Genomic DNA, 27,693 nt, shown 5'->3' with positions numbered 1-27,693 from the left:
TCCTGGGTTCAGGCAATTCTCCTGCCTCAGCCTCCTGAGTAGCTGGGATTACAGGCACGCACCACCATGCCCAGCTAATTTTTTGTATTTTTAGTAGAGAGAAGAGTTTGACAAAGATTCCAGTGTAAACTGAAAATCTTGTCTTTTTTAGAACAGAGCTTCTCTGCCAAAGTTGGTCCAACGCTCTATAAAATGTTAAGGAGCAAGGATGGACCACCCCAACCAGCACTTGCCGTTTCCTAAAGCCATCTATTCATTCTGCTGAAGGAGTCACCCCTCCCCATTGCCAGCTAAACCAACATATTCCAGTACAGATCACCATCGCTGCTCACTAGAGTTCTTCCTCTTCATTGAGCCATTTCTTTGATACAGGAGCAGAAGTCTCAGGGAGTAACCCCATAGGACCCTTTGAAATGCGGTTCATTGCCTCCTCACATCCTGCACCCCCTTCTCTGTCTCCTAAGTTCTCCGCTAACCAAAGCATCTCTAGTTATCTACCCAATGATAAAACCTAAGTAGTCGTTGTAGAGATTAAAGATTTAAAACAAGCTATAGCAGTTGAAACAGGGAATCAGGATACAAACGGCTGGCTGGAATGGATTCGATATTCTGTTCATGTGCTAAACAAGAGTGACTGTTACGCTTGTGTGACAGGCAGGCCAGAGACCCAGACTGTCCTTTCCACTTGGGTGGCTCTCTCGCGACAGGGCATGAGCTCTATGGTAGCTCTTTTTCAGAACCCCACAGCCTGAGGCGCAGGCTCATGCAAGACTCTTTCTGCTGTTCCCTAAGGTTAAGAGCCCTGTGGGTCAGCCCCGAGGGCCATCTGGCCTCCAGCCTCCAATGTTAATTCACCTTGTGCCTTTCACGATGTGGGTGGGGGGGAAGTTGACATTCAAGGAATGCCAACTTAACAGGGTGCCGTGAAACCGAGCCTTTTCAAGAGCTTACCAATCTGCCCGTATTCATCCCCGAGCAGATGTATGGTGGTGCTGCAGGGGACTATTGCTGTGTACTCTGCCAGGTACTTAGAGCAGTACTTGTGCCCTAGTCCAGTTGGCCATCCCTTTCACCCTAGCGTTCCATCAACATGGTTTTAAAAAAAGAGGGAGAAAAATAGAAAAAAAACAAAAGAAGTGCAGAAGTGCGTCACATGGGTCCTTTAACCCCCATGTTTATATAAACACTATTGGAGTTACCAGATAAACTTAAAGCCAGAGATCAAATAGCTGCAGGGTTTGAGTCAATATTTTTGTAGGTGACAATTAATAAAAATGTAAATTAAATAAATTTCATGTGATTAGCAGCTGTTTATTAATTACGCCAGGGATGCTGTCAAAGAGATAGAAGAACAACTAAGCCAAGACATGTGAAGGAAGTTTGAAGAGAAAATAAAAACCGTAAACATTCAAGATGGGGGATTGTTAGATACAGTGAACTCCAAGTTTCTCTTCAAAGAATCAGTGTGTCAGTATGCTCAGCTCTCTTTTTCTCTAATTCTCCATTTTGAAGTTCAACTTCCTGGTTCTCTGTGCCCCCTTGCCTCCAGTTTTGGTAAACAACTTTCCCGCCAGTTCTGATCAGTCGTTCGCATCTGTTCCCCCGGCCCCCTGCTCCGTCCTTACTCGTTCTGGTCAACTGCTCCAGTCACCTGCTTGGACCTGAATCACCCCTGGTCACCTGCTCTGCCATAACCGTTTTTCCCACCAAACCACTCACCCCCCCAATCTGGCTCATCCCCCTGCTCTCTTTAAAATAGCCAATCAGAATTAGCTTTGACTGTGTGGTCTAACTCTAGCCAATAAGGGAATGACACAGCAGTAGGGGCTGCACCAAGGATAAGAACCTCTTCCCCTCCCCTGTTCAGATGTGTGCTTACCATTGCTCCGTTTGTGAGATGCACCCTTCTATAGAAGTAAATTGCCTTGCTGAGAAAATTAATATTTGAGTTGTACTTCTTTTGTAGCACTGAAAATTTACATATAACAATCTTCAAAGCCAGCAGTGTAACACCTTCAAACCTCTCTCTCTGGCTCTGAGCCTTCCGCCTTTCTCTTTTTCTTATAAGCCTTGTGAGTAATCCACCCTTGTGAGTACATGGGGCCCATCCAGAAATCCAGAGTAATCTCCCCATCTCACAGTCCTTAACTGAATCACATTGACAGAAGCCCTTTTGCTAACTGTAGGGACACAGGTGCAGGTTCCAAGGCTTAGAGCAGGGACATCTCTGGGAGCTTTTATTCTGCCTGCTACAACCACAAAGTGAAGTCGTCCTACAATTACCAATCTCTGAAAGTGCACAAGGCTTCAGTGAGAATCCAGATTCCACGTTATCCAGCACCTTTATACTGGTAGGTGTTCCTCCGGGACTGTGCTTTAAGAGGCAGTTGTTCCTGAATGTGAAGAAAAGAGGTTACTTTGCTTCCTGCACTTTGGGGTGCAGGCAGCAGTCCAGGTAACATAGTATTCAGATGGACATTGGGAAAAGCAATGACCCTGATAATGAGTGAATTAGGGATTTGCATTATTAATCAAATGGACATCCTTCCCCTTGAAAAGGAAAGTAGGGTGAGAATGAGGCCAGAGACCCTATGATACTAACCCTCATTCTATAAGCAAGGCCTATGTGTGGGGCAAATGGGACTAATTCACTTCAGGAAAAATCACACCAAAATTGAGTAGAGTGTGGAGTGATAGACAGTAGAGACTAGGAAGGTGACAGAGAGGTGGGAAGGGGGTGGGTGACGAAAAATTGTTTGGTGGGTCCAATGTACATTGCTCCAGTGATGGACATACTAAAAACCTAGACTTGACCACTATACAGCACATCAAGGTAACAAAATTACACTTGTACCCATAAATTCATGCAAATAAAAATGAGGTTTAAAAATAAGGAAAAAAAATCACAAGTTAATATCAAATTGTGATTAGCTCTATGAATGAAATAAACAGAGCTGGGTGTGACTTAAAAGAGAATGCTCAGAAATGGCCTTTTGGAGGGGGTGATATTTGAGGAAAGACCTGATTTGTTAAGAATCAGAAGAATCAGCCTTGGAGAAGTGGGGGAAGAGGATGCCAGCAGTACAATTACATACTCAGGGAAAAGAGGAGAGAAACACATGAAATTAAAATGAAGTATTTAATTAAAAAATGAAGATAAAGAATAAAATAGAGTAAATAAGGAAAGTGGTTAGGAGTAAAAGCCCTGTTTGGTTTTCAGTTGGGGAAACAAAAAGAGGTTATGAAAAATAGAGGGAATCCTGGAGTCACCAATATAAACAACAAACACCGTGAGCTGTACTCACCGGTACTCTGCATTGTGAAATGTTTGCGTGGCATATGAAAAAAACTGGCAGCGAATATTATTGGTGCACCGTTTTTGACATTCTTCAACACTGCTAACCTTAGACACATTAAAATTGACTCCTCTCATATCAATTCCTTTATAAATGTCTCTGTGGCAAGCTGTACAAGAAAAATGCATAGAGCAAATACGGTCAATTTTTTTCTAGAGGTAGATTTGATACCCACTACTATTTGAGCTGGTACTTTAGAAGGATAATAGCCTGTTTTTGGCAACTGCTGTATTAAGGGATTTAAAATTTTTATTATGCCCATAAATTACCGAACTCTGCTTGAAGTAAACACAATCTAATATTTTCCCTAAAACAATAGGATTGAAAAAGGGTTACTTCACTTCTTAAACTGCAAGATCCATGCAACAATACAGGTAAATTTCACATCGAAGTTATCAATGAGCAGTGGGAAATAAGGCAATAATAATGAGGACACAGATAATATGTGCTGAGGTTTGCATTACTAAAGACACTGATGTGCCTTTGACCTTCTGCATTGAGTAAAGGAAATTCCTTATCTCCTAGTGTATTTTTCTGCTTTCAACTTCTCCTGTCTGATTACAAGTTGCACCTGGGTCAATTATTTCAAAATGTGGCAAGTTGTTGTATATGCATGATGAAACCACTTGTATTCTTGTTTTAAAACTTTGTCAATGTCTATTTAAGTACCCTTTCTTTTTTGAGACAGAGTCTCACTCTGTTTCCCAGGCTGGAGTGCAGTGGCATGATCTCGGCTCACCACAACCTCCGCCTCCCAGGCTCGTTATTCTCCTGCCTCAGCCTGCTGAGTAGCTGGAACTACACCCAGCTACTGGTGCCACCACACCCAGCTAATATTTTGTATTTTTAGCAGAGATGGGGTTTCATTACATTAGCCAGAATGGTCTCGATCTTCTGACCTCATGATCTTCCCAATGTACTGGGATTACAGGTGTGAGCCACCATACCCAGCCTTACGCACCCTTTTCATGGAGATTTGTCTTACATGCAAAAGATATAGGTAATTCTTTTCACAGACAGTGAGCCAAAATTAGGCTCTTTTTTTTAAAGACTCAATTTTCTTAGTTACACTTTTGGTTAAGGAAGTAATGTAACCAGAAGTATAAACCATATACTTTTTTAAAGTTTTATTCCTGAAGATGATGTGAAATAAGCCATAATCTATTGTAGGCAACTTTCCACTCCTAAGAAGTATGGTTAAAGTCATAAAACTAAATGTAAGGGTAGGAAAGACAGAAAATATACAAATTGTCAGGAAAACAATATGCTAAGTTGGGCAGGAAGGTGGATTATTCACAGTGGTTCTTAAACACAAATTTGTAGATTGTAGAAATAAAACCACTTTCCAATTTTTCTGCATGTAAGAAAAGAGTAGGCTAAGAGTTGCGATGGGACTCTTACAAATAAAAACTTTTTAAGTGTTCACATGAAAGCTCTAAATGCTTTTGACTAGAATTGTTCCGAGTATAGAGATTTTATGCACTCAGGAACAATTTTTCACTTTAAGATGTTTGCAAGTTAGGGAAAAAAAAAGCATTGGAAGCAAGCTAAATGAGTAACACTAAGTTTTAGAATACATTAACAAATAACATGAATATTGAGAAAGGCACAAGGCGACTTTCTCTTTAAATTTTGCTATAGCGTACAACAATCAGAAATAACACTTACCTGAATACAACAATCGGAAATAACAACACTTACTTGAATAATTTATACCAAATTTATTAACATACAAATTTGATCTTATAAAATAGGAAATGTACGCCACCTCAGGTACACTACACCTTTCTTTTTCTTTTTCTTTTTCTTTTTGGTAGAGCTTCACTCCTGTTGCCCGGACTGGAGAGTAACGGCGTGATCTCGGCTCACCACAACCTCCGCCTCCCAGGTTCAAGTGATTCTCTTACCTCAGCCTCCCCAGTAGCTGGGATTACAGACATGCACCACCATGCTAACTTTGTATTTTTAGTAGAGATAGGGTTTCACTTTGCTGGTCAGGCTGGTCTTCAACTCCCAATCTCAAGGGATTCACCCGCCTTGGCCTCCCAAAGTGCTAGGATTACAGGCGTGAGCCACCGCACCCGACCAACTACACCTGGCTAAGTCAGGCCCATATTTGTAACTAAGACATTCCCATCCTTTGACAGCTGATTAAAATGCAAACAGCAGGCTCAAAGTGTGTGCATACTGAAGGGGTGATATCAGTGAGGAGGAAAGGATGACAAATTTTAAAAATCTGAAATTTGAACCTACAAAAATAACTGTGCATAAGAAAAATAAAAACAAAATAGTAATGATGTATAGTCATACATAGAACAGCACGTTATTTTAAGATTCTGCCAGCCCATCAGTTGAATCTCTTCAGCACTGTTCACTTTCTGATCAGTCCCAGTCATGTTTGAGAAATAGTTCGTTTGTCTTAAATTTATTAGGATAGCCTTGGAAACTGTTTCCCAAGACATCAGTAGCTTCAGATGTCAGAATCAAAGTTCTCTACCATCGTAGTCCTCACGTTTCCTTTAAGTATCATTCTTAGCACGATTTGCAGAACTCAGTTCCTCAGTTTGGGCTTAATGGTATATCACAGAGTTTCTTGATGTCAGCGCTGGGGTTGACATTTTGGGCCAGAAAATCATTTGTTGTAGAGGACTGCCCTGTGCCTTGTAGAATGCTTGTAGAATGTTTCAAACATTCTGGCCTCTACTTAGTAAATGAGAGAGGCATTCCGGCCTCTACGTAGTAAATGCTAATTGCATCCTCCCTAGCTGTGACAACCAAAAGGTCTCCAGACATTTTCAAACGTTCCCTAAGGGAAGAGACAAAATCACTGCTGGTTGAGAATCACTGATGTACAAATTACCCTCAAGTGAACCTGTGAGAGAGATGTTCCCTAATGTTTTCTTAAAAATTCTTATCTGGAAACAAGGAGACACGATTATTTGGATTTATTTTCTGCAAATCTTAAACTTTAGTGATAACCTCATACAAAATAGAGGCTCATTAAGTATGTGTTGATTGATAAAGACAATAGAGGTATCCAGATGAATATGGGTCCCTCTTTTGTGACCAGAATACTGCCCCATCTCCTATCTTTATGAGTGATTTTTCCCAAAAGGCTGTAGCAGTACAGACTTGGAGCAAAAGCCGTTGTAAGGTAGATCCAATATTAACTCAAATGTAGCTGAGAAATTCGCATCTTACCACTTATTTGATGACCACAGTGCTTTAAGGAATGTCCAGAAATTGCACTTGTTTGATGTACTTTTGGCAGGGTTCCTGTAACACTGTCTTTCAAGAAGCAACCAAACCTGTTTTAAAAGTAGATTTACTTAGGAAGTAGAATAATAAACATACATTGAGGAAATGTCTAGCATTTTCTATACACTAACAAATAAAACCAAGAATAAAGAAAGTAATATAGCTTCCCCAATACCTGCTGGAAGGAATACTCTTAGAGGTAATTTTATAACATCCCCTTAATATCTAACTTCAGCATGGCATTTTCTTTACACTCACATTTTTTAAGTACAGAAAGACAACCACATTAAAGAGTTAACGATTTTTCCTGTGTTCTTAAACTTTCAGGCAACTGTGTCCCCAATTGGTGATTATTTTTGCAAATACTTTCATTTACTTAAAAAATTACATTAGTGATAAGAGCTGTATATAGTGTTCGTCTTGCTTATTAAATCCTTGTAGTCTGCACATAATGGGATACTTCCTTCTGTCTTAATTGTCAACTTCCATGTTAATTTCATTATTTATAAGAATTCCAGAACCTACCTCAATTTTAATACGATGATCCTCACATACAATCTGGGTTTTCTCTACAAATTTAACATGTAGGATCGGAGAATGACTATCCGATTTCTAGCTCGTAAACTCACATAGAGTGAAGATGAGAAAAGGGTTATGGATATGGACGTGGGAATAACAAAGAAAAGCTTATTCTGGATATTAATCAAAATGAAAAAAACATTAAGATGAAACTGTGGCTCGTGATTAACAAGCATCTCCCTGACCTAATAAGAATTGTAATTACTATTTCTCCAAAACGTTTACAAATCCCCAGTTAATACATACTCACACAAGTATAAGCACACGTGCACACATACATGCCATATATGGTGTCATGCCATAGATGCCCAAACTGGCCCACTACAGACACCATTCAGATCTGCCCTGTCCCAAAACCACAAGTCCTAGATCTTTCTCAACTATATTCTCAGCAAAACGCTTGTTTTATTTTCTTTGGACTGTGCTATCCACTAATGTGATCGTGGGTCACACACTTCAGTATATTTCTTTATTCAGATGAAATGTTCACCTGTTACATTCTTTCTTGAGACAATCTCTTACCCAATGATGTTCAAGCATTTTGAGGCATTGAATAGAAAATGACCAGCATCATTTACTTTAAATAAATGTGATCATTGTTTAAAATGCAGATTTCTAGTCCCAAGAAACTTTGATTCAGCAAGTCTGATCTGTGGCCTGGGCATCTGCATTTGTAAGAACTACATGAAGGATTTTGCTGAAGCTGGTCCTTGAACCACATTTGGGAAAGAACTCTCAGTTATACTATACCTTTTTGCACGCAACTAATTCCATTTTGAAAAATGGCTTCTCTAATAACGAAATATCATAAAAATATTTTACCTTTTATGCATGTCATTGACTGAACTTGCTGGAAGAAAGCTGAATAGCAAACACCTTGGGTGGAACGTACACATCATCTGGCAGTGTTGGGCATTTGGGGTGTACATAGAAGCTACATCCCCACCTCTGAAGAAGATGTTTTCATATAGCTGAGTCAGACACCCTGTGATAGAACCATAAGAATTAATTTGGGATAAATTCAAATAACACTTTTAATAAAAAGATATCTGCTTTCTTCTCTCACTGACTACTCAAAGGTCTGTATAATATAACTCTAATTATGCTGAGAAAATAAAATACATTAAACCAACTATTTGAACAATCTATATTGTTATTTAATTTTCTGGGTACTTCTGTATAAAAAAAAATGTGGCTTATTTTTATTAAATTGCACAATAATTTACATATAAACTACCCACAGTAAAATAAAATCCTAACTTAGTTTTTCCCTGTTGCCTGACATGCTATGAAAATATCATGCCTTAAAAAGAACAATATTTGGTCTATTTTCAAAATACTTTTGTAAGAAACATCTTCACCAGCTTGTCACAATTCTGTAAAGGAAGACAGAGGCAGGTTTCGTTATCTGTTTCTGGCTTATGCTATTTAAAAGAAAGAAGTTAAATAACTGAGTTTCAGGGCACATGGACTTGCCCAAGATCCACAAAGTACATGAAGGTGGTTGGACAGCCACCCAGCCCTGACTCCCAGCCCGGTGTCCTTTTCCAGCATGCAATGCTAAATGCTGTTCCTCATTTCAGTGTGATTCAAGCAAACTGACAATTACTGAGCGTTTATTTTTTACTCATTTTTAAGACAGTTTAAGCAAATGCATGCACATGCTAAATTGAAAATACATTTTGAACTACTTAATGTTTGGAATTATTCCCAAAATATAATGCACCCCACATATTGTTAGAGAATTAGGTGTCTTTACTGGCTTTAATTTTTACGTTTGGATTTACCTGGAAAGACCCTCTTGGAAGTCTGCTTAACAAGCTTTCCTGTTCAGGTAGCACATTCATCTCAGTCAGTCAGCTGACCATTAACCATGGCTATGCCAACGGCAACCTTGTCCATTCCCTGGGGCGTTAGTTGCTTTTCAATTTAAATAGTAGGTATTTTGTATTGCCTTTGGGGGAATGAGCAGCTTAGGCAACATCCATTTTACTAGGCACTGAAGAGGGCCATCTTCTCTGCACTATCTTACACCCCTGGGGATTCTGGCCCTGAGCCCCATTATGACTACCCAACACAGCGAGATTTCTTCTCCCACTCTCAGAGGTGTGGCCAAGATGACTGCCTCTTGGGTAAGCTTTATATTTGGAGAGAACACAGATCTCTTCAAGTGGAAGCTTTTGGAATGCAAGTGTATTGCCTAGATTTCATGAATGCACAAAACATGGAGGAGTTGGTTTAGTTACAACACTAGGTATAAAGCTATTTTTTCAGACAGTTGGTGGTTCAGACTGACTCATAATTATCAAGTAGTCACTCCTCTTCCGGCCCCCAGTTCACATGCAAGGATACACACAAAGGCTGGTGTTGGCCCAGAGCTTCCCGTTCTGCAAGTGATTCTCTGAACAGCCATGTGACTCAGTCAGGGAAAGGGGTGACTAGAAAGACACCAAGTTTGTTGTTGAATGGAAAGAAACTTCTAGTAGGTGTTCTTGTTCTTGCTTATCCTCAGAAGTCGGTGATCTTGATGAAAATGATGACCATGACAATGAGAGCCATGCCTCATTGTCACTATATTTTGGAGCGTTTGTAAAGTACTGTTATATAATTTCTCTCACAATGATGGTGACTTTCAAAGCTTTTACATGGGCCCCATGTCCATAGACTTTGGGCTGTTATTCAGTCTTGCTTAAAAATTACATAAACAATAAGGAGCAGTAAAGTACTCTAATTTTAAAGAATTAGGTGAAAAACATAAAAAGATAACTTACAAAAGAAATAGAAGTGATTAGGAAGCATGTAAAAAATGGGAACAATCACAAATATAGGCAAGTTAAAACAACTAGAAGCCATTTCATCCATGAGATTAGCAAAAATGAAAAATTAAATAACTAGTATTTGTATACTGATTTTGATTGCACATGATGGAAAACCTAGTTCAAAGTGGCTTGAATACAAATGAAATCTGTTAGTTCAGAATCCAAAAAGCCCATGGTGAATCAGGCTGAAAGGGTAACTGGCCACTGAGCTCAACCGATAGCATCAGACAGTATGTCTCCTTCCGTTTGCTGCAGTCTGCGGTGTTACCATTACTCCCAGGCTCACATAATAGCAAAATAGTACCAGCAGCTCAGGCCTCTGTATTCTCTTATGTTTCAAGTCAAATTGGAAAAAAAAAAAGAGTAAGAGTTCTATTTCGAGACATCTAAACAGAAGATTTGTTGCAAGACGTTGGCTCTGATTGGGTCACTGTGGCCTGCAGGATGCGTGCATTTCCTGGTTCAGGCCTGGGTGGGTCACGAGCTCCAGCTCCGGTGTCAGTAGCAGATTCAGGGTCATCAGAACCATATGGACCAAAACTGAGAGGCAGTAGCTCTGCAGAAGTAGATTAGGATACTCTTTCCAGAAAGATAAATATGTCAGGATGCAAAGCAGCAAGCCTGTTAGAGTCGGCCTAAGCGGGCCACAAAAGATAATTTCATGAAATTATCTTTCAGAAAGGTTACTCCCTAATTGACGTTTTCTACCAGCTAATAAGGGTGCTCATTTAGCTGGTAGAAAAAGTCAATTAGGGAGTAACCTTTCTGAAAGATAATTTCATGATGCTACACCATAAAACCTTCAAAAATATTCATAACTTTGAATCCAGTACTTTTATTTCAAAAAATATATTCTACAGAAATAACTGAGTAAGTACATAAGAACATGCACACAGAAATACCATAAAAAGAGAATACCAAGCTCTAAAAATATTATATAATTTATTTGTATCAAAATATAGCTGTAACTGGGAAATGCAAGTTAAAAGGTATCCATAGTTAATTACTCTTTCTTGTAAAATGTGCAAATAGGTAAAGGTAGAAAAATACCTGAAACACTAAACAAAATATGTTTACAATGACTGTTTCTGAATTTTGGGACTACATGCAATATGTAGTTTCTAATTTTTTGCTTATTTATACCCCTAATTTTCCTAGCCGTAATCATGATTTATTTTGATGGAAAAAAGCACCTGGATTTGGCCGTGGTCCACAGTATCTCTGGCTATGCTCCTTCTCAGCTTTCAGTGAGTTTGCACATGGGTTTGTAAGTTACGGTTTAGAAGAGCAATCAGGATTGAGGGACAGAAGCAGGGGAGGTATGATTTAGGGAAAAAAAGCTTTGTTCTTGGAAAAAGCCTCTTTATGAATGTAAACCTTACCCATAGATGTTTATTGTAGCCATATATCTGAGAGGAAAGTTAAATACTCATTGTTTTGTGGCCCTCTTAAGTCACCATAGACTCAAAATCGTGCCTTGCGGGGACACAGAGAAAAATTCCCTCTATACTGATTAATGAAAGACGGTGTCCAGAATCATTTTTATTCTCCAAAAATTCATGAAATGAATAAAGAAATAAGATTGAAATCTGGTGTCCAAAGCTATTCACCTAGAACTACCCAAATGGATGGTTTATTAAGTTAAATTTAAACCAGATACTTTCATTTTTGAAATGGCTCCCCAGTGATCCAGAATAAAACCACACATCATGTACCTAACAGAAACTTGGATTGGACCCAGACACTATAAAATGCCTAGCACTCTTGAATTTTCAGATAAAGTTGAATTTTTAATGTTGATAATAATAATAGAGGACTAATTATTTTGTTAAGCAGACGAACTTTTTTGTTAAGGAGAAGTTTTTGCCAACACATGTCCCAAGACATTTCCACTTCCAGGCTGCTTCCCCTGGTCTGAAATGTATGTGTAGAGTAATATATCTGACAAGGGGTACTTGCTCCGGAACATTAAGTGGACGCATGTCCTGAATCATCAGGGACTAACTTTTCCTCTGAAGCTGTATGTTCAATAGCTTTCTCCAGGGGTGGTATGATTTGCTTAACTGCTCCTGTCTTAGCCTGAATTTCATGTTTTATAGATAATTCACTTACCACAGGAAACTGTAGCAAACAAGGAAATGAGGTAAGTTGATTGCTTGAATAAAAACATTCTAAAAAAGAAAACAATACATAACTCTGTTGATTTCAGGCTACATTTAATATAAATCTTAATTTAAAGTGATATAGATTTTCTTGTAAATGTCTGAATTGCAAGACAAAGCACACAATTACCAGTATAGAAAACAAGGGTATTTTTTTGTACATTTGTGTCTAGGGAGTTGGAAAATTTATAATGCTTCCCAAGATACAAATTGAGACCTCCAGACTAGTTGTGTTTATTGCTGTTTTGCCACCTCTGTGGCTAGTAATGTTGGAAAGCCAATTGGTAGAGAAAGAGTAAACAGTTTTGAAACCTCTTGATCTGGGTAAAAAGAAAATTAATAAATAATGACAATAATGTCAGTTCAAAAATCCCTACGTAAAGGAAACCTCTGAAAATATTAAAGCCCATTAAAAAATTTTAAATCAGTCAAATATTCTCTTAGATTTAAAATCATCTTACATTTAAATACTTCTACATAAAAGAGTATTAGCTCCCTCTATACTCTCTAAATACTCAGGAAATTAGAATATAAATGAATACTTTTCTCATTAAGTAAAAAACTATACTTTAAAATTTATAGTTTATTTGGAAACAATCAGAATAATAGAAATTTGCTACCTGAGAACACAATTGCTTCTGTGGAGGTGAGGGTCTCTTGTCACTTAAAAATGAACAGTCTTCGAGCTGTTCTAATGTGGCACTGCGGGCACGATTTTGCTTGGCTTCAATATTGACTTTGGGTTTCTGCCAACAGTTTCAACTTTTTGTCCTGTCAACATATTCGATGAACATCCTATCTGTGTTCAGCTGTTAAGTATATTAACTATTTCAGGGAGTGATGTCAGCAAGAATAGGAATAGGAGGTTGTCAGAACAGGAGTTTCTAGTGCTCATTACTTGCAGAAACATCAATTTGAATAAGCATCCACACACAAAAACTACTTCACTAGAGCTAACAAATCAAGTGAGAGGTTACAGCACCTGGTTGCAGCACAGAAATAAAAAAAGACACATTGAAGAGTATAAGAAGGACAATTTCACATTATCAGTGTCACCCCACCTTCAAGCCTGGGCAGCACACTATGGTGAGCAATACCCTTTTGCATGGAGGAAGGACAGTTAAGATAGCACCCAACTTCACCGCAGATCCCAAGCACCAAGCCCACTCCAGTAAACCCCAACACCAGAATTCAAGCCTGCCACAGGCCAGACCAGCCTCTGTGGCCTCAGCCCCATGTTCAGCCCTGACCAGGTCAGTTCCTGGAGCTTGAGGCTCCACGATGGCCACAGAAGATCTAGACTTCAGGCCTGCTCCAACTCTAGCCTGGCCCCCAAGACTCTAACTTCCACATCAACCCCAGCAGCCCAAGGATTCAAGTTGGTAACCATGGGCTTAGAATCCAGGCCAGTCCCTGCAAATCGAGCACGAGTTCAGTCTCCAGAGATCTCAGCTCCATGCTGGGCCATGTGGACTCAGATGCTGGGCTCAGCCCAGGGGACTGTGGTGCCAGGACAGCCTAAATAAACTCAGAAACAAGGCTATCCTCATGAACTCAGGTGCCAGATGATCCCCATGTTAGGCTGGCCTCTGCAGACTCAGGCTTAATGCTCATTTCAGTGCCAAGTCAGCCCCCAAGGACCCATGCTTCAAGCCAGTTCTTGCGCACAGAATACAGACCACAACACTGAACCCAGAATCCAGCCCTGCCCAGCTTAGAACTCCAGCAGAAATCCTGTGCACAGACTCCAACAGGCAGCCACCCACAATCTCTGGTCAATATGACTAGTGAATGGCTTTCTCTGCTTAAGCTAGTATGTAAAGACTGAAATAGGTGCCTACTTCAATGCAAGGCCACACTGATCACAAATAATCAGGGAAACAAGAAACCATCAAAGGAAGAAAATAAAGCAGCAGGAGGTAACCCTAAAGAAATGGAGATCTACACTGCATGACAAAGAGTTAAAAATAATTGTCTTGAGAAAGCTCAGTGAACTACAAAACAATATAGATAGGCAGGAAACAAAATCAGGAAAACAATACATGAGCAAAACTAGAAGCTCAACAAAAAAATAGGAACCATAAAAAAGAACCAAACAGAAATTCTGGAGCTGAAGAACACAATGACAGAACTGAAAAATTCTGCAAACAGCTTCAGCAGCAGACTTGACTAATCAGGGGAAAGAATCAGAAAGCTCAGATACAGGTCATTTGAAATTACCCAGTCAGAGTAATAAAAGGAATGAAAAAGATTGCAGAAAGCTGACAAAACTTACAGGACACCGTCAGGAAAACCAATATGCAATATAAAAGGCCCAGAAGAAGCAGAGATAAAGAAAGTTGCAGAAAACTTATTTAAAAAGCAAGAACATAAACCTCCCCAAATTTGGAGACATAAAAGAAATAAACATCCAGATTTATGAAGCCCAAAATACCTCCAAATAGATTAAATATAAAGAGATCCTCACCATGACAAGAAGAGAATTTTCAAAGCAGCAAGAGAAAAACAATTCTTCACATACAAGGGAAGCTTCATAAGTTTATCAGTGGATTTCTCAGCAGAAATCATGTAGGCCAGGAGAAAGTCAGATGATATATTAAAAGTATTGAAAGTATAAAACCTGGCAACAAAGAATATAATACCAGGCAGAGCTGTCCTTCAGAAAGGAAGGGGAGAAAAAGAATTTCCCAGATTATTAGTCCATTTTCACACTGCTGTAAAGATACTACCTGAGACTGGGTAATTTATAAACAAAAGAGATTTAGCTGACTCACAGTTACCCATGGCTGGGGAGGCCTCAGGAAACTTACAATCATGATGGGAGGCAATGGGGAAGCAGACACCTTCTTCACAAGGTGGTAGGAGAGAGACAGTGTGTGTGTATGTCCAGGGGAAACTACCACTTTCAAATCTCTCACTATCATGAGACCATAGCACATGATCTGTGTTAGGTTATGTGTTGTGATAGGTTAGGCTCTGTACTCCCACGCAAATCTTGTCTTGAATTGTAATCCCCACATGTTGAAGGAGGGGCCTGGTGGGAGGTGACTGGATCATGGGAGTGGTTTCCCAATCACCTCCCACCAATCACCTCCTTCAATCCAATCACCTCCCACCAGGCCCCTCCTTCAACATGTGGGAATTACAATTCAAGACAAGATTTGGGTGGGAGTACAGAGCCTAACCTATCATTCTGACTGCCCCTGGCCTCTCCCAAAACTCATGTACTTTTCACATTTCAAAAACCAATATGCCTTTCCAACAGTCCTTCAAAGTCTTAACTCATTTCACATTAACCCAAAAGTCCAAGTCCAAAGTCTCAATGGAGACAAGGCAAGTCCCTTCCCTCTATGAGCCTTTAAAAAAAAAAAAAGTTACTTCCAAAATACAATGGGGGTACAGAAATTGGGTAAAAGTTCCCATTCCAATTGGGAGAAATTGGACAAAATAAAGGGATCACAGGCCTCATTAAAGTGCAAAACCTAGCAGGGAAGTCATTAAATTTTAAAGCTCCAAAATAATCTCCTTTGAGTCCCTGTCTCACATCCAGGGCATGCCAATGCAAGGGGTGAGTTGTCAAGGCCTTGGGCAGCTTTGTCCTTGTGGCTCTGCAGAGTACAGCCCTTACAGCTGCTTTCATGGACTGGCACTGAGTGCCTGCACCTTTTCCAGGCATATGGTGAAAGTGGTCAGTGAATCTGCCATTCTGGAGTCTGGCAGATGGGGGCAGTTTTTCACAGTTCCACTGGGTAGTACCCCAGTGGGGACTCTGTGTGTGGGCTCTAACCCCACATTTCCCAGGGACACAGCCCCTGTAGCAGACTTCTGCCTGGACAACCAGGTGTTTCTGTATATCCAGTGAAATCAACATGGAGGGTCTCAAAGCTCAACTCTTGTTTACTGTGTACTTGCAGGCCCAAGAGCACGTGGAAGCCACCAAGTCTTGGTACTTGCACCCTTGAAGCAACAGCCAGAGCTATGGCCCCTGTTAGCCACAGCTGGAGCTGGAGTGGCTGGAGAACAGGGCACCTAGTCCCAAGGCTGCACAGAGCAGTGGGACCCTGGGCTCAACCTATGAAACCATTTTTTCTCCTAGGCCTCTGGGCTTGTAATGGGAAGGGCTGCCTTGAAGATCTCTTAAATGCCCTGGAGACATTTTACCCCATTGTTTGGCAATTAACATTCGGCTCCTGGGTTTTTCTTTTCTACCACATGATCAGGCTGCAAATTTTCCAAACTTTTATGCACTGTTTCCCTTTTAAATATAAGTTCCAATTTCATATCATCTCTTTGTGAATGCATATGACTGTATGCTTTCAGAAAAAGACAGGTTATAGCTTGAATGCTTTTCTGCTTAGAAATTTCTTCTGCCAGATACCCTAAATCATCTCTCTCAAGTTCAAAGTTCTATAGCTCTTTAGGGCAGGGAAAAAATGCTGCCAGTCTCTGCTAAAGCATAGCAAGAATGACCTTTGCTCCAGTTCCCAATTGTTTCTCATCTCCATTTGAGACCACCTCAGTCTGGACTTCATTGTCAATATGACTATCAGCATTTTGGTCAAAACCATTCAACAAGTCTCTAGGAAGTTTCAAACTTTCCCACATTTTCTTATCTTCTTCTGAGCCCTCCAAACCATTCCAACCTCTGCCTGTTACCCAGTTCCAAGGTTTCTTTCACATTTTCAGGTTATCTTTATAGCAGTACCTCACTCTGCCAGTACCAATTATCTGTATTGTTCATCTTTACACTGCTAAAAGATATTACTTGAGACTGGGTAATTTATAAACAAAAGAGGTCTAATTGACTCACAGTTCCCCACGGCTGGGGAGACCTCAGAAAACGTACAATTATGGTGGAAGGTGAAAGGAAAGCAGTTACCTTCCTCACAAGGCAGTAGAAGAGAGAGAGAGACCATGTGCACAGGGTTAACTGCCACTTTTAAACCATCAGATCTCATGAGAACATCCTCACTATCATAAGAACATAATGGGGAAAACATCCCCGTGATCCAATCATCTACCCTTCTTTGGCACATGGGGATTGCAATTCAAGATGATATTTGGGTGGGGGCACAGAGCCAAATTATATCACCAGACAAATAAAAGCTGTGGGACTTCATCACCATTAAATCTGCCTTACCAAAAAATGCTAAAGGGAACACTCAAGTTTAAACAAAAAGGCACGAACTAACATAAAAACTTATGAAAGAATAAAACTCCATTAAATGTACTCTTATACAGTCAAATTCAGAATACTCTAATACTGTAATTGTGAAACAGTCACTATTAACTCTAGTATAAAAGTTAAAAAACAAAAGTATTAAAAAATACTATAACCACAACAATTTGCTAATGAATACACAACATACAAAAGATGCAAACTATGGCACAAATAATAAAACGTGGAGGGAGGAAAAGTTAAAATACAGTATTTTTTAATGTAGTTGAAGTTATCGGCTTAAAATAGATGGCTATAGCTTTGAAATATTTTATGTAAACCTCATGATAACCACAAAGAAGAAGTTTGTAGTAGATACACTAAACATAAAGAGAAAGGAATCAAAGCAAATTGCTCCAAAAAAGTCATTAAATCACAAAGGAATACAGTGAGACAAAAAGAAGCAACAAACGAGCTACAAAACAATCAGAAAGCAATTAACAACATGATAGTAGTAATCCTTTACCTACCAAGAATTACTTTAGATGTAAATGTATTAAATTATCCAATCAAAAGACAGTGGATAAGTGAATTAAAAACAAGATCTAACTATATGCTGTCTGTTAAGAGACTAGCTTTAGCTTTAAGGACAGACATAAGCTGGAAGTGAAGGGTTGGAAAAAGAAATTCCATTCAAATGATAACCACAAGAAAGCAGAGTTGGCTATCCTTATAACAGATGAGATAGAGTTTAAGTTAAATGCTGTCACATGAGACAGAGAAGGTCATTACATAATGATAAAAGGGTCAATTCATCAAGAGGATATAACAATTGTAAATACATGTGTACCCAATATCAATGCATCTAAATCTATAAAGCAAATATTAACATAACTAAAGAAGAAATAAATAGCAATGACTTTCATCAATGAATAGATCACCTAGACAGAAAATCAATAAGAAAACTGTGGATTTCAAAACACTATAAGCCAATAGGCCTAACAGACATGTGCAGAACATCCTTCCAAAAGCAGCAAAATACACATTCTTTTTAAGTGCACACAGGACATTCTCCAGGATACGTCATATATTAGGCCATGAAACATATCTTAATAAATTTAAAAAGACTGAAATCATAAGTATCTTTTCCAACCATAATGACATGAAAGTGAACTCGATAACAGAAGGAAAACTGGAAAATTCACAAATACATGAAAATTAACACACTCCTGAACAACCAATGAGTCAAAGAGGAAATCAAAAGGAAAATCAAAAAATATCTTGAGAAAAATAAAAATAGAAACAAAATTTATGGGACTGAAAATTCATGGGATGCAGCAAAAGCAGCTCTAAGAAGGAAGCCGATAGTGACAAACGCCTACCTTAAGAAAAGAGAAAGATCTGAAATATACTAACATTATACCTGAAGCAATAAGAAAGAAAAAATACTAAACCCCAAGTCAGAGGAAGAAAGAAAATAATAAAGGTCAGAGCAGAGATAAATGAAATAGGGAGTAGAAAAACAACAGAAAAGGTCAATGACACTGTTGTTGTTTTTAAAAAGGTAAATCAAGAAATCTTTAGACTAGGAGAAAAAGAAAAAAGCTCAAATAAATAAAATTATAAATGAAGGAGGAAACATTACAATGGATACCACAGAAATACAGAAAATCACGAGACTACTATGAAAAACAATACATCGACAAAGTAGATAACATAGAAGAAATAGATAAATTCCTAGGAACATACAACCTACCAGACTGAATCAGGAAGAAATAGAAAATCTGAACAGGCCAATGATGAGTAAGGAGATTAAATCAGAATAAAAACTCTCAGCTAAGAAAAGCTTAGGACCGGATGTCTCCACTGGTGAAGTCTATAAACATTTGAAGAAGAACTAATACCAATCTTTCTCAAACTATCAAATAATTGAAAAGGAGGAAACACTTCCAATCTCATTTAATGAGGCCAGCATTACTTTGATAGCAGAGCCAAACAAGAACATCACAAAAAAACAAAATTAAAATTATAAATCAATATTCCTGATGAACATAGATCCAAAAATCCTGAAGAAAATATTAGCCAGACTAAATTCAACAACACATTAAAAGGATCATGATCAACTGAGCCTGGGATGAAGAATGGTTCAACATCTGCAACTCAATACATGTGATTTACCACATTAACAAAATGAAGGATAAAAAATTGTATGAGCATCAGAAGAGATGCACTTGTACCTACATATGGAATCTAAAAAAGTCAAAGTCATAATAACAGAGAGTAGAATAGTGGTAGTCACAGTATGGGGAGTGCAGTCTATGGGGTGATTTTGGTCAAGGGGTCCAAAGTTTCGATTATGCAGTGTGAATAAGTTGGAGGATCTAACGTACAACATTGTTTCCCATCATCCTGAAGTAGCTATACTGCTAGAATGGTGGAATGGCATTTTGAAGTCACACTTACAATGTCAACTAGGTGACAATACTTTGCAGGACTGGGGCAAAATTCTCCAGAAGGCTGTATATGCTCTGAATTAGCATCCAATATATGGTACTGTTTCTCCCATAGCCAGGATGCACAGGTCCAGGAATCAAGGGGTGGAAATGAAAGTGGCACCATTCACCATCACCCATAGTGATCCACTAGCAAAATTTTTGCTTCCTGTTCCCAAGACATTATGTTCTGCTTGCCTAAAGGTCTTAGTTCCAGAGGGGAAAATGCTGCCACCAGAAGACACAAGGATCCTACTAAACTGGAAGTTAAGTTTGCCACCTGGCCACTTTGGGATCCTCCTACCTCTAAGTCAAGAGTCTAAGAAGGGAGTTGCAGTGTTGGCTGGGGCGACTGACCTGGACTATCAAGATGAAGTTCATCTATCACTCCACAGTGAAGGTGAGGAAGAGGATGTGAGAAATACAGGAGATCCCTACAGGCAACTCTTAGTATTACCATGCCCTGTGATTAAGGTCAATGGGAAACTACAACAGCCCAATCCAGGTGGTACTCCATACAGCCCAGACCCCTTAGGAATGAAGGTTTGGGTCGCTCCACGGGGCGAAAAACCACAACCTGCTGAGATGCTTGCTGAAGGCAAAAGGATTAAGAATGGGTAGTAGAAGAAGGTAGTCATCAGTACCAGCTACGTCCATGAGACCAGCTGCAGAAATGAGGACTGTAATCGTCATATCTCCTTATTTTGTTAAGAATATGTTTGTGCATATATACACTTGTACTAAGAAAATATCTTCATCTTATTGCCTTTTTCCTTTATTGTGTAACATAAGATTTATTTGCTTTGTATCAGCATTTAAATGTTAACTTTATGCAATAGCATTTGAATTGGGGATTGGTGCATTTCTGGTTATACAAAGGATAGCTGTATTACGTTCGGTGTGATTATCTTTAATTATACCTTATTATTGTCTTTATTTGAAGATCATATAGGATTTCAGGAGATGTGGATGGGTTCAAATAGACAAGGAGTGGACTCGTGATGGTTAATATTGAGTGTCAACTTGACTGGATTGAAGGATGCAAAGTATTGTTCCGGTATGTCTGTGAGGATGTTGCCAAAGGAGATTAATATTTGAGTCAGTTGACTGGGAAAGGCAGATCCCCCTCAGTCTGGGTGGGCAACATCTAATCAGCTGCCAGCAGGGCTAGGATAAAAGCAGGCAGAAGAACGTGGAAGCACTGGACTGGCAAAGTCTTCTGGCCTCCATCTTTCTCCTGTGCTGGATGCTTCCTGCCCTGGAACATCGGACTCCAAGTTCCTCAGCTTCTGGACTCTTGGACTTACACCAGTGGTTTGCCAGGGGCTTTTGTACCTTTGACTACAGGCTGAAGGCTGCACTGTCCCCTTTCCTACTTTTGAGGTTTTGGGACTTGGACTGGCTTCCTTGCTCCTCAGCCCGCAGACAAACTACTGTGGGATTTCACCTTGTGATCCTGTGAGTCAATACTCCTTAATAAACTCCCCTTTATACGTACATTATCCTATTAGTTGTGTCTTTCTAGAGAACCCTAATACAAACATGGTGACTATAGTTCATAATACTGTATCATATACATGAACTTCGCTAGAGAATAGATTTTATGGGTTCTCAGCACACGCACACACACACAGGCACAAACGATAACTATGTAAAATAATGGACATGTTAATTAGCTTGATTGTGGTAATCATTTCACAATCTACATGTATATGAAAACACTATGTGGTACACAGTAGATATATACATAATTTTTATTTGTAAATGATACATCAAAAAAGTTAGAGAAATGCTGTACTCAAAAAGACCCTATTTTCATTTTAGGGTCATGTAGTTTATGCACAGGCTTCCATTTTAAAAAATGCTCATAACATTCCCAGTTATTTGGTGGCATGCAGTCGAAACCTCATCTAAGTGAGCCTTATTAGAGTTGCTCGGAGGCGCAGTGAATAACGGATGGGTATGGCTAGCTCCTCCTAGAGGGATACTTTAGCAAATGATATCTATGCCTTCCTACACCCTACCAAAGAATCATGTCACACTGAAATCTTAGATTTGGAAGGACTGGGTTGATGTTTAGGTCCTATTCCCATTCAATTCAGGAAGTGCAATATATCAGGCTTGACAAACCACAGTTTACAGACCAACCACATTTGGCTTTGTACCTGTTTTGTGAATAAAGTTTTATTGAAACACAGCCATGGCCCTTCATTCACTTACTGTCTATGCCTGCTTTCACCTTACAACGGCAGAGTTAAGAAGTTACTACAGAAGCAGTACAGCCTCCAAAGGCAAGAAGATGTACTATCTGACTCTACAGATAAGGTTGGCGGAAACCTTCTGGATAGCACTTCTGACATAGACTTTAAACTTTCCTGTCAAAATACTTCGACTGAAGAGAAACCAGTTTTCCAAGCAGCCTGCTCCAACTCAGGGAGCTCTATTTTAATTTTATTTTTAAGAAAAAACTCCCTGTATACTGAAATATACCTCCTTGCAATTTCTACCCTTCAGTCCTAGATTTACGTACTAGACCCACACAAAATAATTTATTCTCCTTTTTCTGCTTTTAAAATATTTAAAGACCATAATGACTTGCCCACTACATCTTTGTTTTCTGTTCCTTGAAATTACAGTATATCATCTTGATCAGTAAATTAGAGCTTTGGGGAGTTTATTCTTAAGTAAATATTTTATGTATATTACTGGAATGCAAAACTGTATTTATTAGAAATGTAGGATAATGTTGCCAATAAAATATTTTCTGGCCAGAATGAAGTATAATGCATATTTTAAATATGCATGTTGTGCTGTCTTGTAGATTTAGGATATCAAATGGTGCGGCAGCAGGCAACAAAACTCTCTACCTTGTGCAGTATGAAAGAATTCAAATTTTAGATTTAATCTGCTACCAGGCTCAGCAGGAAAAAAGGCAAGTGGGACAAAAGTGCCCTGCCTTCAAATCACAGCAGAAACCCTCAGGGTTTGTTTCCCTAAAAGGTGAGATTACAGACTTTTAAGCTATTTAAATGTGCTTCTGTGTTTAGTTTGAAGTTTTCTCACAGTGAAACATGTTACATTCTAGTAATACAATAAAACTAAAAAACCAGCTGGGTGTGGTGGCTCACACCTGTAATCCCAGCACTTTGGGAGGCTGAGGCAGGTGGATAATCTGAGGTCGGGAGTTCAAGACCAGCTTGACCAACATGGAGAAACCCCTTCTCTACTGAAAATACAAAATTAGCTGGGCATGGTGGCGTGCACTTGAAATCCCAGCTACTCAGGAGGCTGAGACAGGAGAAGCGCTTGGACTTGGGAAGTGGAGGCTGTGGTGAGCCAGGATCATGCCATTGCACTCCAGCCTGGGCAACAAGAGCGAAACTCTGCCTAAAAAAATACTTAAAAACCTCTGTAGATCCAGGTGAACCAAATCAGAATTAAATTGAAAAGAGGCGTGGTAGGTAGGATTCTAAAATGTTCTCCCAAATCTCCCACTCAAATCCTGGGGATGGTGAACAAAATGAGATATCACATCTGCCCATGATTATGTTACATGAGAAAAGCAATTCTGCAGATGGGGTTGAGACTACTAAACAGTTGAGTTTGTGCTAATCGAAATGGAGACGATCAGGGTGGGCTGAATCCCATCCTATGAGCCCATTAGAAGCAGAGTTCTCCTCTGCTGTCAACATCAGGAGACGTCATAGAGATTCAGGGTGTGAGAGGGACTGGCAGCAGGGAAGTGCTCCAGTGATGGCTTTGAGATGGGCCATGGGGCAAAAGCCAAAAAGAACATGGCGACTTCACTTCCACAATCCCAAAGCACTGAATATTCCAACAAATCGCACGTGCTTCAAAGAGGACTTTTCTCCAGAGCCTCCCCTGAGACACTTTCCAGGATGAGGCCTCTCCACCTCCCCTTGTCCTAGATCCCCACGTGACCCACTTCAGTCAGATCACTGCTCAAACATCGTCTTTTCCGGATGCCATCCTCCAGCAAGCATCTCATCTGAAAAGGACCTTCCATCTCTTCCACCTCTTGTCTCCTTACTGTTCTTTGTCTTTCTGCATAGCGCTTCTCATTCCCCTGCCGTTCTGTTACCTCCTTGACCATTTCTCTATTGTTTTTCTGATGCCCCGCTGTCTGTAACACCTTGCTGGTAGGACTGGGGCTTGTTTGCTGTCTTTCCCCAGTTCCCTGAGTAGTACTTGGCAGATGTTTATGAATGAAAGAGCAAAATGATAAATAAGCACACGAATAAGGAATGAAATATTTATAAAAAACAAGAGATTGAGAACAGGAAGTTTCCTTTACCCACAGTTGTGGACCATCTCATTCTCACAGGAGAGTCGCAATCACACATGTAAACTATTAACTGCTGGTTTCAGATGACACTGACAGTGATTTTTGGATGCATTCTGATTGGTCCTTGTTCTGATGAATGCCCTTTGGTGGCAGCAAATGTCCTCTTGAGGTTCTGTCATATGACACACTGTAGTCCTTGCCTTTCCAAAACAGCATTGCTTTTGGAAACCACCACCCAGCACTGGCAACAACATCAAACATTAATGATGGTAGTCACGATTAAGGCACAGGCAGCTGAAAAGACAAGCACAATCCCACTCCTAGGAAGATGTGGCAATATGATAAAATGAGTTGTGCCTGAGTGATTTAAATGTCTTAATTTAGCCTGGGAAACATGGCAAAACCCCGTCTCTACAAAACACACACACACACAAATTAGCCAGGCGTGGCGGTGTGCACCTGTAGTTCTAGCTACTCAGGAGACTGAGGTGGGAGCATCCCTTGAGCCCAGGAGGTGGAGGCTGTTGTGAGCCGTAATAGCACCACTGCACTCTAGCCTGGGTGACAGAGTGAGACCCTGTCTCAAAAAATGAATGTCTTAATTTACAGTATTTCCATAGAATAAAACTTAAAACTTTGGCTTCATTTGAGCAAGCAAGGAGGCAAAGCTTAAAAGTAGAATACAGAAAGAAAAAGAAAGAAGGAAAGAAAAACAAAATAAAAAGGTTACTCTCCTTCCTGGGAGTGTCCAATACACTTCTGTGTCTACATATTTTTTTTTTTTTTTGCTATTCAGCTAAAACACATATTTTAAAACTATATATGGCAGTTTCAGTTTACTAAAAGTAAACTGAAAGCATCTAAAAAATAAGGCAGGCATGTCTAAGTAGTGTGATAATTTTTCTTCCTGGTAAGATCTACACTGTTTGTATGCCCCTTATTGAAGGAAAAATATTACAACTTTTTATATAGGAATCTGCATTTTAGTATAGGCTTTATTTCTGTGAAAAAAAATTGAATAGTATCAGGAAAGGCAGAGATCAATAAATGCAAACCCCAAGAGAAAGAAAATGATGGGTAAAGAGGAGAGAGAATCATGCAAGGAGAAAGAATGTGCCAAAAATTTATCTACTGGGATGAAGAGAAGCAGATAAACAGCTAAAGGCTGGAGTTGATTCCAAAATTGAATTCAGCCTGAGGAAATAACCATTTGGTGAACTTTTGGACAAGAAACGGAGGAAAGAATCCAGCCAGTTCATTTTAGTAATTAGGGGTGAGAGATGTACCCCTGAAATTTGGCATATAGCTAGCCAGCAGGAAAATGAACCTGGTTTAATTAGAGAAGGAGAAAAATGACTAATTAGCCCGGAGAGTCATCAAGGCAGAACCAAAAAACTAGACTGCTGTGTTAGGTGAAGCCTAGCTGCATTCTAAAATGATGCATGTAACTTTAGCTTTCCTACTATCTAGAAAAGAGAAAACTGCATTTTCTTAAATGGTATTGCATTTAAATGACTGGTGAACATATGTGCTGTTAATCCAATATGGAGAATTATTGAGCAGCACAAAGAAAATAGGGTGAAGACCTAAGATCATATCCAGAGAACGAGGGCCCTTTTTACATCCTGCAGCCGGCCTGACACACGCGAAGTCACTTCTGGTCATAAATGGAACACAATCCGTGTGAGCAAAGGGCAATATGCTGGCTCTTGGGTTCCCAAGGAGGGTGGACCCACAGAACAGTGGGCAGGGCAGACATGCCGTGAGCCTCGGCATCACCGGGCCTGTGGGACTCCGACTCCTCCAGGATTCTGTCATTTCTTCTGTCTGCTTCTTCTCTACTCATCACCCAGCAGCTGCTCCAGAGGTTCTACTGCTGATTGATCTTGGAGTTTCCACCACAAGAGAGGAACTGTATCTCTCCAATTGCAGCTGCAAAAACTCATGGGGAGAACTCAAATTTAACCTCTCTCAGGGCTGAGAAAGTGGGATCGCCTAAGAACATGGCAGCTCCAATTGAAGCTACGTATTTACATTGTGTCTATATTGGGGAAGGAAAAAGATGGGGAGAACAGAAGAGGGTAATTTATTGTAGGACAATTTCAAAAATAAGAGTGCTGCTCCTAGGAAAAGAGGGTGCCTTGGCAGACTAAAATTTTTTTGATGTATCACTCAGGGATTAGGTGCTGGAAGGAAAAACGTTTTGATCTTCTAGACACATTTCAGATAAAAGTGGATATTTTTATGACCGCCGTCTCTTATTGGGTCATTTGGTCCAGAAACTGACATTCCCCAGCTGTCTGTGACAATGCACAGGGCCCCAATCAGCAGTCCATCACCTTGAGAGGTTTCCGGACTAAATCCCTGGGGCCAGTGATGCCTGTGGTTTCTGTGGATTCTCAGTAACTGAGCTTACTTTGTGCCTTCAGCCGAACAAAACATTCTGGTGATTCTACTTCTTCTAGTTGATTTTTCAGTCAGAGAAATTCACAATCAGTGTGACAATAGTGCAGGAAGCTTTTGTTAGAAAATCCAAGACACTGATGACATCAACTCAACAGCGCTATTTCTTTTATTACCCATTAGGAATCAGCCACCCACTGGTTTATCTTTTAACAGTTTTCTATTTTTTGAATTGATATCATTTCTTAGAATAAAATGCTGCACCTGCATCTAAAATATAATGTATTTTTCTTCAGACATGTCTTTCAAACAGCAGACAGACAGGTAATGGGCACATGGACAGACACTTGATCCTCTCATAAAACAAGGCAGCACCCACATTTCAATACCGCAGCACATGAAATAATGTCAGCTCCTACTCTGTCATAGCTTAAATGACTTACTGATTAAAATAAGAGTAATAATTCTAGAGCTGAATGAGGTTCTCGGGCCAAAAGGTAACATTAAGCAAGGTTTCACTTTACATTGAATGTCATGTGTTACGTAGGGTCACTAAAAACAAAACGTAAGAGATAAAGTGCATAAAATGGAGAGAGAATACGGATTTAAGTGAATGCAACTTTTATCATCCAGAATCATCTTGGAAGGAAATTTTCTAATCCACCCATTTTTAGATAATGAGATCAACCATTTGATAAGAATATTTCCAATTGTATCCCCTCCTTCCTTGAGTTTTTCTCATCAGTTTAGGACCTGGGTTGTACGCACCATGGCTCTCTGGGGTAGTTAAGGGGTGCAGTGGCTGAGGCTTCCCCTGCCCTAAATGGCCCGGACTGAGGGCTTGCCAAATGGCTTTGGTTCTGTAACTTCTTCCTTTGCTACCCATTGAAAAATACATATCCTCCCTTCTTGATTGCACAGTTCTATCTGCTATTGCCTACTGGGAGCATAATCGCGTAAGTTCTAAGGTCCTTCCAGTTCCAAAGCCATTAATCAAACCTGTGAGACACTGAGAGACCTGGGATTACCGAGGAGTCCCTGCCAATAATATATGACATATAAAGGTAACTGTGATTCTGTGATGAATAAAAATGGAAAACAAAACTAAACCAATCTTGTTTAAATTATTAAATGAAGAAATCATGGAGTAGGCAGGTGTA

General features: G+C 39.7%; 1 protein-coding gene across 2 annotated transcripts in view; it reads right to left on the bottom strand.

Annotated features, from left to right (window-relative positions):
- Nucleotides 1–12,917, bottom strand: part of KLKB1 (kallikrein B1) — a 26,270-nt gene extending 13,353 nt beyond the window's left edge. The window contains exons 1-6 of one of the 2 annotated variants that reach the window (XM_017506998.1): nucleotides 12,795–12,914; nucleotides 12,125–12,183; nucleotides 8,016–8,178; nucleotides 6,558–6,664; nucleotides 3,306–3,465; nucleotides 2,284–2,393 (exon numbers count right to left, since the gene is read on the bottom strand). In XM_017506998.1, coding sequence (XP_017362487.1) covers nucleotides 2,284–2,393; nucleotides 3,306–3,465; nucleotides 6,558–6,664; nucleotides 8,016–8,178; nucleotides 12,125–12,182 — 598 coding nt within the window. In that variant the 5' untranslated portion in view covers nucleotide 12,183; nucleotides 12,795–12,914. Of the gene's footprint in view, nucleotides 1–2,283; nucleotides 2,394–3,305; nucleotides 3,466–6,557; nucleotides 6,665–8,015; nucleotides 8,179–12,124; nucleotides 12,184–12,794 lie in introns of both variants that reach the window. The other variant, XM_017507000.2, reaches the window with a different exon arrangement.
- Between the last annotated feature and the right edge of the window lie 14,776 nt (nucleotides 12,918–27,693).

The sequence above is a fragment of the Cebus imitator genome, unplaced genomic scaffold, assembly GCF_001604975.1.
Source record: "Cebus imitator isolate Cc_AM_T3 unplaced genomic scaffold, Cebus_imitator-1.0 Scaffold365, whole genome shotgun sequence".
NCBI lineage: Eukaryota > Metazoa > Chordata > Mammalia > Primates > Cebidae > Cebus > Cebus imitator.
The sequence above is the reverse complement of the archived record's forward strand: the minus strand, read 5'-3'. Positions and strand labels throughout refer to the sequence as shown.